Below are 12,570 nucleotides of genomic sequence, written 5' to 3' on the forward strand. Positions count from 1 at the left end.
CTTCTGTTTGAATGTTATCCTTCGTTGGTAACGTGCAGGTTCCGACGAGTAGTAGCTTGTCCGAGGATTTAGCCGAGGAGCTCCTGAGTTTGTTATTGGATTAGGTAGCGAGTCATATGCTCTGATCATGTAACACTTGGGGGGATTTTATTATAGTTTATGCTTATGTTTGGATATTGCTATTTACTATGTTTTGTTGGATATTCGGATATATTTGTTTGAGATCTCGGATATGTTGTTTAAGGCTATGTAGCCAAAATTGTGGATTGGATGTTAATTCGAATTTGGTAGATGAATATAGTATGGGATATATTCATTGAAATTTTAATAGCAATTCAATTGTTTTTCCGCAAGCGTTTATGCATATGTATGGAAGTATGAGATTTACATTGTGTTACAAATATGATCTTTGCATATTAAGAATGTTGGATGTTTTGCTTTAGGTTTTCATTGTGATGAAAATAACATGTGACGCCCTTTTCATTTATGCATGCTTACTCTGTATGATTGTATGATATATTTGGGGTTAGAAAAGGGGTGTTACATTAGTGGTATCAGAGCCTGGTTGACCAGTTGGTCAGAGTCGTTAATGTCTTTATTTTCGTTGTATTAGATTTGTGTATCTGACACGATCAATACTGTTTTGTCTGCTTTGGTTGTTGGTTGTCGTAGGACAATGGTTGCTGGAAGGAACGATGATGCCATTGCTGAAGCATTGAGGATGTTGGCTGGATCCCTTGGTCAGATTCCTCAAGCTAATGCTGGAAATCGGAATGGTGATGATGATGAGTACCGTGCTTTGGGGAAGTTCCAGAGGAACAATCCTCCTACATTTGAGGGTGAGCATGAACCGGATAAAGCTCAAGCTTGGTTGAAGGCGATTGAGAAGATTTTTCGGGTCATGAATTGCACCGATGCTCAGAGAGTGCAGTTTGGTACTCACATGCTGGAAAAGGAAGCTGAAGATTGGTGGGGCAATATGGCTCAGAGATTTGATGAGGAGGGTACTCAAGTTACTTGGGATCTTTTCCGCGATTCGTTTTTGGAAAACTATTTTCCAGAAGATTTCCGTGGAAAGAAAGAAGTGGAATTCCTTGAGTTGAAGCAAGGAAATGGTACTGTTGCTGTATATGCTGCTAGATTTCAAGAGCTTATCAAGTATTGTCCTCACTACAATACTATGAATGCAGAGAGATCTAAGTGTTTGAAGTTTGTGAATGGTTTGAGGCATGATATTAAGAAGGCGATTGGTTACCAACAAATTACTCGTTTTACGGAGTTGGTTAACAAGAGTCGTATCTATGATGAGGATAGTAGGGAGAGTACTTCTCACTACAAGACTATGAATGAGAATAAAGGTCAATTTCGTGGGAAACCGTATGATGATAAGAAGAAACAATTTGGTTTTGGCAAGAAGTCAAGTGGGGGAGGAACTTCTACTCCTCTTAAGTGCTTCAAATGTGGTAGTGAAGGTCATCGTGCTGTTGATTGTGGTAAGGATTCTGTGACATGCTTCAAGTGTGGCAAGATTGGTCACAAGGCAAACAAGTGTGGAGTTGGTTCGAGTGTGACTTGTTACAATTGTGGGGAACAAGGTCACATTAGCACCAAATGTGATAAGCCCAAGAAGGAACAAGCGAAAGGGAAAGTGTTTGCATTGTCTGGAGCGGAGGCTTCTACCGATGATAGGCTAATCCAAGGTACGTGCTTCATTAATGGTACACCTTTGATTGCTATTATTGATACCGGTGCGACACATTCTTTCATTTCTTTGGATTGTGCTAAGAGATTGAATCTTGTGTTATCTGATATGCGTAGAAGTATGGTTATTGATACACCTGCTATGGGTTCTGTGTCTACTTCTTTTGTGTGCTTGAATTGTCCTTTGAGTATTTTTGGTAGGGATTTTGGGATTGATTTGGTTTGTCTTCCGTTAGAGCAACTTGATGTGATTTTGGATATGAATTGGTTAGAATTTAATCGTGTGTATATCAACTGTTTTGACAAGACGGTTATCTTTCCTGAGATTAGTGTTAAGGAAGATTTGTTTTTGTCTGCAAAGCAAGTTGGTGAATCTGTTCAAGATGGGGCTGAGTTGTTTATGTTATTGGCAACCTTAGATGTGCATGAGAGGAGAGCCATTGAGGAATTGCCAATAGTTTGTGATTTTGCGGAGGTATTTCCTGAAGATGTAAGTGATTTACCGCCGGAACGTGAAGTTGAGTTTTCGATTGATTTAGTTCCTGGAACTAGTCCTGTATCGATGGCTCCTTATAGGATGTCTGCTTCTGAGTTGAAAGAGTTGAAGAGTCAACTTGAGGATTTGTTGGAGAAGAAGTTTATTCGTCCTAGTGTATCGCCGTGGGGTGCACCTGTTTTGTTGGTTAAGAAGAAGGAAGGTTCTATGAGACTTTGTGTTGATTATAGGCAATTGAACAAAGTAAAAATTAAGAACAAGTATCCACTTCCAAGGATTGATGATTTGATGGATCAGTTGGTTGGAGCTTGTGTGTTTAGCAAGATTGATTTGAGGTCTGGGTATCATCAGATTCGTGTGAAGGCGGAGGATATTCAGAAGACTGCTTTTAGGACAAGGTATGGTCATTATGAGTATTCTGTTATGCCGTTTGGTGTGACTAATGCACCTGGTGTATTCATGGAGTATATGAATAGGATCTTTCATGATTATCTGGATAAGTTTGTGGTTGTGTTCATTGATGATATTTTGATCTATTCCAAGAGTGAAGATGATCATGCTGAGCATTTGAGAATTGTATTATCAGTGTTGAAAGAGAAGAAGTTGTTTGCGAAGCTTTCTAAGTGCGAATTTTGGTTAAAGGAAGTGAGTTTTCTTGGCCATGTGATCTCTAGTGGAGGTATTTCTGTTGACCCGTCAAAGATTGAGGCTATATCTCAATGGGAAGCTCCTAAGTCTGTTTCTGAGATTAGAAGTTTTCTTGGTTTGGCTGGTTATTATAGGAAGTTCATCGAGGGATTTTCTAAGTTATCTTTGCCATTGACGTTGTTGACTAGGAAAGGACAAGCTTTCATTTGGACTTCGCAATGTGAATCGAATTTTCAAGAGCTTAAGAGAAGGTTGACTTCTGCTCCTATTTTGATTTTGCCGGATCCGTTTGAACCGTTTGTGGTGTATTGTGATGCTTCATTGTTGGGTTTGGGAGGCGTTTTGATGCAAAAAGGGCAAGTGGTAGCTTATGCTTCAAGGCAACTTAAAGTTCATGAGAGGAATTATCCGACCCATGATTTAGAGTTAGCCGCCGTTGTGTTTGTGTTGAAACTTTGGAGGCATTATTTGTTTGGTTCAAGGTTTGATGTTTTCAGTGATCACAAGAGTTTAAAGTATTTGTTTGATCAGAAAGAGTTGAATATGAGGCAACGAAGATGGTTGGAATTCTTGAAGGATTACGATTTTAGGTTAAACTACCATCCTGGAAAAGCGAATGTTGTAGCCGATGCATTGAGTAGGAAATCATTACATATGTCTATGTTGATGATTCGAGAATTGGAATTGTTGGAGCAATTTAGGGATTTGAGTTTGGTTTGTGAAGCGACGACTACGTGTGTTAAGCTTGGTATGTTAAAGCTTACTAGTGGTGTTCTTGATGAGATTAGAGAAGGTCAGAAATCAGATTTAAAATTGGTTGACATTATTACATTGATTAACCAAGGTAAAGGTGGTGATTTTCGGATTGACGAGAATGGCATTGTGAGATGTCGTGATCGAGTTTGTATTCCGGATATTATGGATTTGAGAAAGAGAATTCTTGAGGAAGGGCATAGAAGTGGTTTGAGTATTCATCCCGGTGCTACTAAAATGTATCAAGACTTGAGGAAAATGTTTTGGTGGCAAGGTATGAAGAAGGATATAGCGGAGTTTGTTTATTCGTGTTTGACTTGTCAGAAGTCAAAGATTGAACATCAGAAGCCGTCTGGTTTGATGCAACCGTTATCTATTCCCGAGTGGAAATGGGATAGTATCTCTATGGATTTTGTTTCGGGTTTGCCAAGGACATCGAGTAATTGCGAGGCAATTTGGGTCGTTGTGGATAGATTGACGAAATGTGCTCATTTCATTCCGATGAGGATGGACTATTCGATGGAGAGACTTGCTAAGTTATACATTGAGAAGATTGTGTGCTTACATGGTATTCCGTCAAGTATCGTTTCGGATAGAGATCCAAGGTTCACTTCTAGATTTTGGGAAGGTTTGCAAAGTGCTTTGGGTACGAAGTTGCGTTTGAGTTCGGCGTATCATCCGCAAACTGATGGTCAATCGGAGAGAACTATTCAGTCGCTTGAGGATCTTTTGAGGTCTTGTGTTTTGGAACAAGGAGGAAATTGGGATAGTTTCTTACCTTTGGTTGAGTTTACGTATAACAATAGTTTCCATTCGAGTATTGAAATGGCACCTTTTGAGGCTCTTTATGGTAGAAGGTGTAGAACTCCTTTGTGTTGGTATGAATCGGGAGAGAGTGCTGTGGTTGGACCCGAGTTGACTCAAGAGACTACGGATAAGATTAAGATGATTCAAGAGAAGATGAAGGCTTCTCAAAGTCGTCAGAAGAGTTACCATGATAAGAGGAGGAAGGCTCTTGAGTTTGAGAAGGATGAACATGTGTTTCTTCGAGTTACGCCAATAACGGGTGTTGGTAGAGCATTGAAGTCGCGTAAGTTGACGCCGCGTTTCATTGGTCCTTATCAGATTTCGGAGAGAGTAGGTGAAGTGGCATATCGGATTGCATTGCCACCGTCTCTTTCTAATCTTCATGATGTGTTCCATGTGTCTCAATTGAGGAGGTACATTCCGGATCCATCACATGTTGTTCAACTAGATGATGTTCAAGTAAGGGATAATTTGACGGTTGATACATCACCTATGCGAATTGAAGAGCGAGAGGTGAAGAAACTTCGTGGTAAAGAGATTGCTTTGGTGAAAGTGGTATGGGGTGGAGTCGCCAATGGTAATATCACTTGGGAACTCGAGGATAAGATGAAGGAATCGTATCCGGAGTTGTTTGTTTGAGGTAATTTTCGAGGCCGAAAATCTTTTAAGTGGGGGAGAGTTGTAACATCCTATTTTTATTATTATTTTAATTAATTAGGAGTATTTGATAATTGGCATTGTTTATGTGTTTATTTAATTATTGTTTGAATAATAATTATTTGATTTTATGGTAATATGTTATTTACCTAATTAAATAAATGGTAGAATTTTATTTGGAATTAGCCAAATGGGCCTAGTTGAGTGAGAAAGAGTATTAGGTGGGTTAAGCCCAAATGAGATAATGAGAGTTAGAAGGTAATTTTATGAGTTAACCTAAATTAGATAGAAAGATAGAAAGAAAAGTAGAGAAGAGAAAGAGGCAAAAGAGTAGAAGAGAGAAGAGAAGAGGATTGTAGATTCTTGAAGTTAGAAGGAGAAATTCAAAAGGTAAGGGTTTGAATACAAGTTCTTATAGGCTATATGATTGGGTAATGTGTTTGATTGTGATTTTCTCTTCATCTTTGCATTCTCATGGAAACATAGAAAAGTTAGGTTTTTATGAACAAAGACATGAATTGATGATTTGAAATGTGCTTAGTTGATGTTTGATGATGGTATGATGTTATAAGACCCGTAATATGTGTTGTATTCGTGTTTATATCATGTATTCTGTGGTTGTTCGTAATGTGTGATGTTTTCCAACTTGATTGGGTTAAGTTTGGGGATTTTTGAATGAGTTTCGTATGCGGTTTTTGGGTTTTGGGGTTTTCTGAAAATTGCCAGTTCGCGCCGCGAACCACTGTTGGCGCCGCGAACCTCTTGGCAGAAACTTGGGAAAAGCTGGATCTGCACAGTTCGCGCCGCGACCCCTTGTGCGCGCCGCGAACTGCTTGGCAGAAAGTTGGGGATTTTTGGATTCGCCCAGTTCGCGCCGCGATCCCCTGTGCGCGCCGCGAACTGCCTGGCAGAAAGTTTGGAATTTTTGAACTCACTCAGTTCGCGCCGCGAACTACTTTTGGCGCCGCGAACCCTGTTTTTACAGCACTTTTTCTAAACTTTGAAAGGCCATAACTTTTGATCCAAAACTCCGTTTTATGCGCCGTTCGAAGCGTTAGAAAGCTATCGTGATATTCTATATGATAGTATAGGATCTAATTGCACTTGATTGATAAATTGTGACGTTATTATATGGAATGATGTGTAATTATCTTATGTGCATTATGTTAGTATGTGATGTATATCCATTGTTGGAACACTTTGTGTAGATGTAATCATGATGTGTGTGATTGGATATATGATGGTTGTTATGCCTTGTTGAATTTGTTAATTGTGTTGCGAATGTTGTGTACAATTGGTGGATAATTCATAGAGTTGGATTATGGTGTTATGCGGTGAGTTAAGATTGATGAGATAATCTTAATTGCATAATTTGTTGGTATTTGTACATACATTCATAGCATGGTCGGCTTTATTGTGGAAGCGGTGAAACTTGGGTTCACATGGTAAGAGACGTTGATCCTTAATTGGAAATAGGCGTAGAAGACGTGATCCTTAATTGGAGATAGGCGTATTGGCTTTGATCTTGTCCGGATCGGAAGCGTGGCTTGGATTCTAAACATTGAATCGGAAAGCGGTGAAACATTGGATTCACATTGGGTACCACATGCATTGAGTCACATTTGTTGCATTTTGAGTCACATTATGTGCTATGTGATTGCTTTGTATACATGTGATTTGTTTTGGAATGATGATTGGTATGTGATATGTGAATTGCCTACTTGAGAAGTGTGATGAATAGTGAAATGTATGCTTGTTTATGTTTACATTTCCCATTATTATGTTTTCTATAAGAAGTTGAATTCTCACCCTTCTGTTTGAATGTTATCCTTCGTTGGTAACGTGCAGGTTCCGACGAGTAGTAGCTTGTCCGAGGATTTAGCCGAGGAGCTCCTGAGTTTGTTATTGGATTAGGTAGCGAGTCATATGCTCTGATCATGTAACACTTGGGGGGATTTTATTATAGTTTATGCTTATGTTTGGATATTGCTATTTACTATGTTTTGTTGGATATTCGGATATATTTGTTTGAGATCTCGGATATGTTGTTTAAGGCTATGTAGCCAAAATTGTGGATTGGATGTTAATTCGAATTTGGTAGATGAATATAGTATGGGATATATTCATTGAAATTTTAATAGCAATTCAATTGTTTTTCCGCAAGCGTTTATGCATATGTATGGAAGTATGAGATTTACATTGTGTTACAAATATGATCTTTGCATATTAAGAATGTTGGATGTTTTGCTTTAGGTTTTCATTGTGATGAAAATAACATGTGACGCCCTTTTCATTTATGCATGCTTACTCTGTGTGATTGTATGATATATTTGGGGTTAGAAAAGGGGTGTTACAGACAATGTGATTCATCGGATCAGTGATGTTGTAAGTATGTGATATGTGTCCATTCATTCATAAATCATTTTGGTGGCTGAATCCAGGTGATATGTTGGATCAGTGGAGGGCATAATTCCCATTGTGTGGAATTTGTGCCGGTATGGCCATATCTTTGTGATGTTTGGATCGGTCATATGGGTTAATCCCATATTTTATACCACATGCATAGTGTCAGTACATTGCGTATGCATATTATTATAACATTATTGGATGGTTTCTAGTGTTATATTTTGGTGATGTGTTGTTGTTGTTGATGAAAGCTTTTCTGAAAATTTGAATATATTATAATTGGGTGATTAATATGCTTATGAAATTTTATCGTTTATGAGTTCATAACATTTTTTAATTGTGATAAGACTCACCATTACTGTTGATGTTTTTCAGATTGAAGAGTAGTTGCTTTTGCCTTGGTGAGGATAACTTATAGGCTAGTCCGTTAGTCATAGTGTCGGTGTCATGCTCTGATATGTAACACCGGGGAACGCTAGACTTAGAATTTAATTATTATACTTTGTTCGTTGGTTTTTGGATTATGCTTTATTGGTTTATGCATTGATGATGTTTATGTTATTCCGTTCGAAATAATTCAGCTGTGTTGAACATGAGTTATGATTTGGTTTATTTTAATAATTGTGGCACCCTTGTTTTATGTTTACTCTGAATTAATTATTATGTTCCGCGAGGGTTTAGAAGGGTGTTACATATTTGACCGTACTTAAAGATTTTATGGGATGTGTTCTGGGTCAGCAAGACGAGTCTGGTCGAAAAGAGTATGTCATTTATTATTTGAGTAAAAAGTAACCGACTTTGAAACAAGATATTCAGTGCTCGAGAAAACTTGTTGCACTCTTGTATGAGCTGCTTGCCGACTAAGGAAATAAATGTTGACTTATACGACATATCTTATATCCAAAATGGACCCGATCAAGTACCTCTTTGAGAAGCCTGCTTCAACTGAAAGGATTACCCGTTGGAATATGTTATTATTAGAGTATGATATCTAATATCGTACCCAAAAAGCTAATAAAGGAAGTGTTATAGCTAACCATTTGGCTCATCAACCCATTGACGACGATCAATCTTTGCAGGTTGACTTCCGAGATGAAGAGATTATGTATTTGAAAGCCAACGATTATGAAGAACCTATTCCGAAAGAAGGGACAAATCCTGAATCACAATGGGGTTTGATATTCGATGGAGTTGTTAATGCTTATGATCGTGGAATTCGGGCAATCATTGTCATGCCTCAAGGTTCTCACATTTGGTTTATTGCAAGACTAATGTTTGACTGCACCAACAAATGGAAGAATATGAAGCTTGTATCATGGGACTAGAGGAAGCCATTGATCTTAAAATCAAAATTCTTGATGTGTATGGAGATTCTGCTCTAGTTGTTAATCAGATTAAAGGAGAATGGGAGACTTGTCACCCTGGTTTAATTCCTTATAGAGATTATGCCCTAAGACTGTTAACCTTCTTCAACAAAGTTGAATTCCATCACATACCTCGTGAGGAAAATCAAATGGAAGATGCATTGGCTACCTTGGCTTCGATGTATCAGGCGAAGTTCCCCAATGAAGCGCCTTAAATTACCATCATGCGTCTCAATAGAATGACTCATATATTTGTTGTTGAAGAAGTCACAGATGACAAGTCGTGGTTTTATGGTACCAAAGACAAGAGTACCCACCTAGGGCGTCCAACAAAGACAAAATAACTTTGAGGAGATTGTCTAGTAATCTCTTCCTGAATGGGGATGTGTTATACAAAAGGAACTTTGACATGGTATTGCTCAGATTCGTGGATAGACACGAAGTAAACCTCTTAATGCAAGAAGTTCATGAAGGATATTTTGGCATTCATGCTAATGGACATGCAATGACAATAAAGATGCTAAGAGCAGGTTATTATTGGATGACAATGGAATCTGACTGTTACAAGTATGTGAAGAAGTGCCACAAGTTTCATATCTACGTTGATAAGATCCATGTGCCTCCAACATTTCTAAACGTTATCTCTTCTGCATGGACTTTCTCAATGTGGGGAATTGACATGATTGAAATGACTGAACCAAAGGCTTCAAATGGACATCGCTTCATCTTGGTCGCCATTGATTACTTCACCAAATAGGTCGAAGATGCTTCCTATGCCAATGTTACTCGGCAAGTAGTAGTGAAGTTTATCAAGAAGAATCTTATTTGTCACAATGGTGTACCTAACTGAATCATTATTGATAATGATTCCAACTTGAACAATAAGATGATGAAAGAGCTGTGTGATGACTTCAAAATTGAGCATCACAATTCTTATCCCTACTGACAAAAAATGAATGGTGCAGTAGAGGCAGCTAGTATGACATACAAGGACTGACATGAAATGCTCCCGCTTGCTCTGCATGGGTATCGTACCTCCATCTGCACTTCAACCAGGGCAACTCCTTTCTCCTTGGTACACGGCATAGAAGATGTACTCCCGATAGAGGTTGGGATTCCCTCCATGAAGATCTTGATGGAAGCCAAATTATCAGAAGATGAATGGTATCAAGCTAGATATGATCAACTGAATCTTATTGAAGAAAAAAGAATGAGCGCTTTGTGTCATGGTCAGTTATGCCAAGAAAGGATGAAAATAAAATTTGAAAAAAAGGTAAGGCCTCGAAGGTTCAGAGCTGGTGATCTCGTGCTCAAGAAGATATTATCTTTTCAACCAGATCCAAAGGGCAAATGGACTCCCAATTATGAAGGCTAATATGTTGTTAAGAGAGCATTCTCAGGCGGTGATTTGACTCTTATGACAATGGATGACGAAGAATTCACGCGTCTTGTGAATGCCAATATGGTCAAGAAATAATTCTCCTAAAGAAAAAAAAAGGCTCGCTAAGTTGAAAACCTGAAAGGGTGACTCAGGCATAAATGAGCGTCTCAGTGGACTAAAAACCTGAAAGGGCGGTCCATGCAAAAATTTAAGACTTAAAAAGGAAAATAATCATCCCGATGGATTGAAAACCTGTGAAGGCAATCCATACAAAAGTTAAGGATTATGGCAAGTACCCACGTCTGGTATGATCTGGTCATCCTTATGATGCCTTTTAAAAACTCTCAATCGACGTCAAGATACACTCGATATTCAAAGTTGTTAGGGAGGATAGTCATCATTGTATTTTGATGTAACCTTTCCCTTTAAGTTACCATTTTTATAAAACTTTGTTATGCTCCATGGATTCATGTCGTTCGCAAACTATCATTCCATTAATAAAATTTGAGCCTTATCTCAATTTGTTGGAACTCTTATCTTTTATTTTATCTTGCAAAAAATTGCTTTTGAATTAAAAAGATTTGAAACCAAGTTAAAATCACACTTTAAAAATGAAAAGACAAAATGTTTTCTTAAAACTCATGAATACGAAGGAAATGTTAACCTTTGTCCGCAAAGGAAGTTAGTCTTCAAAGTGTGAAACCAAGCATTGATAAATGTTATCTCCGTTGAGCAGTTAAGTCTTGATACAAAGTGTCTCCAGCTAAAAGCAGATTTTCCTTCTTGGAATGTGTTCCTTTTCAACAGGTTTTCTTCTCAGAATGAATCCCTTTGATACTAAAGATTGATTTGATAGTGCTATTTCCCAAATGAGTTTTGCGCCTCCACAAGAGAAATTATCGATGATTGACTGGGTATTTGGTTACACCCAGTTGTTGTTATTCCCCAATATAGTCATCTCTATTATATATGTTATATATGTTTGTTTTGTTAGCATATGCATAACATTCATTCATCCATTCATACTTTCTCTACATACATGCACATTGTTTGCATTCTTTGATGTGAGAAATGCATTATGATTATTTCCCAAGAGATGTCTTTACTTCCTCCATTTAAGCGTCAACTTTAGGCAAAAAGACCCATATCCTTGTGTTTCCCCAAAGAGTTTGTTTCTCATGGGAAGATTTTGTTTTAGCTTATTCATCTAACTCAGGATAAGATGAACGCCCATTTTGAAATCAATCCTCAGTGTGAAGTATCTTGTTTGGATGTCTCTTTCCACTTTCATCTTGGATTGAGTTTTGTCTCCATCAGATACGATTTATTCGGATCAGCGAATCCTGGATTGGAAGTGTATTTATTTTGAACAATTGAAGACTTTATTTCCTCCTAAAGAACCTAAGGAAAGGCCCAACCCATCTATTTGGAGAGTGTATGTTCCCAGGGGAAAGCATGTGGGAAAGAATTTTGTTATTGACGTGGCATAAAAGATCCCTGAATTTTAGGAATATATAGGGAGGAAGTGTTTGTTAGAAGGGCATGCACATTTATTGCTATCGTGGTACTGAGGAGAATTTTTTTCTCTAGAGGAGTGTTGCTCTGGATATTTCTTAATTGTTTTCCCTTACTTTACTTCCGTTGATAATCAAACATCTCTATTTTTCTTCTTTTGCACTATTTGATCCTTACTTTTTTTCGGTGAGTTCTATCAGTGTTTCATCAAGGGTCGCAACCTTAAGAAACAACACCACTTTGGCCTATAAATTGAGCATTTCGGATTAAGAAATACATCACAAAAAAAGTACATCCTCTTCACCAAAAATTCAGACACTTTTTGCTACATTCAAGTTTTCGTCAGTCTTGCGCAAACTAAAAAAAATTTGATTATCTTGAATATTGCTACATCCTAACTCTAAAACATTTGAAATTACTTGAAATACTTATAAAAAGATGATTTTCCTTAACGACTCTAACCTCCATCCTTTTAATTTTTATTTGATTTAAATAAATTTTCTAACCATGAGAATAAAGAAAACTTGGACACAAAAAATGAAAGAAAAGAATACAAATGAACAAATTAACGAAAGTCCATGAGGCTGAAATTTCTAGTGACACTTCCTGAAAAAAAACAGGCAGCACCCTTCAAGGCAACGCAAAACGTAATTGATAAAACGCACTGAGTAGATATGGAAGTGCGACGGCTTTACTCGAAATTTATAAATTCTCTATAAATAAAAAATAAATAAAAAAACTCATTCAATTCACTAAAAAAAACTCAATTAGCTGATCCAAGCAAATGATAAAAATATTGGTTTTGATAATAAATAAAAAAACCTGCCATGAAAATAAAACTT

At 37.6% G+C, this 12,570-nt stretch overlaps 1 protein-coding gene across 1 annotated transcript; it reads left to right on the forward strand.

The window, feature by feature from the left end:
• Positions 1-1,346: 1,346 nt before the first annotated feature.
• Positions 1,347-2,362, forward strand: LOC131658767 (uncharacterized; the record flags this gene model as incomplete). The annotated part of the gene is made up of 2 exons (XM_058928027.1): positions 1,347-1,358; positions 1,451-2,362. Coding segments are annotated over exons 1-2 (924 nt in total), but the record flags the coding sequence as incomplete, so codon positions are not given.
• Positions 2,363-12,570: the final 10,208 nt, after the last annotated feature.

This window comes from Vicia villosa, linkage group LG3 (genome assembly GCF_029867415.1).
Source record: "Vicia villosa cultivar HV-30 ecotype Madison, WI linkage group LG3, Vvil1.0, whole genome shotgun sequence".
Lineage (NCBI taxonomy): Eukaryota > Viridiplantae > Streptophyta > Magnoliopsida > Fabales > Fabaceae > Vicia > Vicia villosa.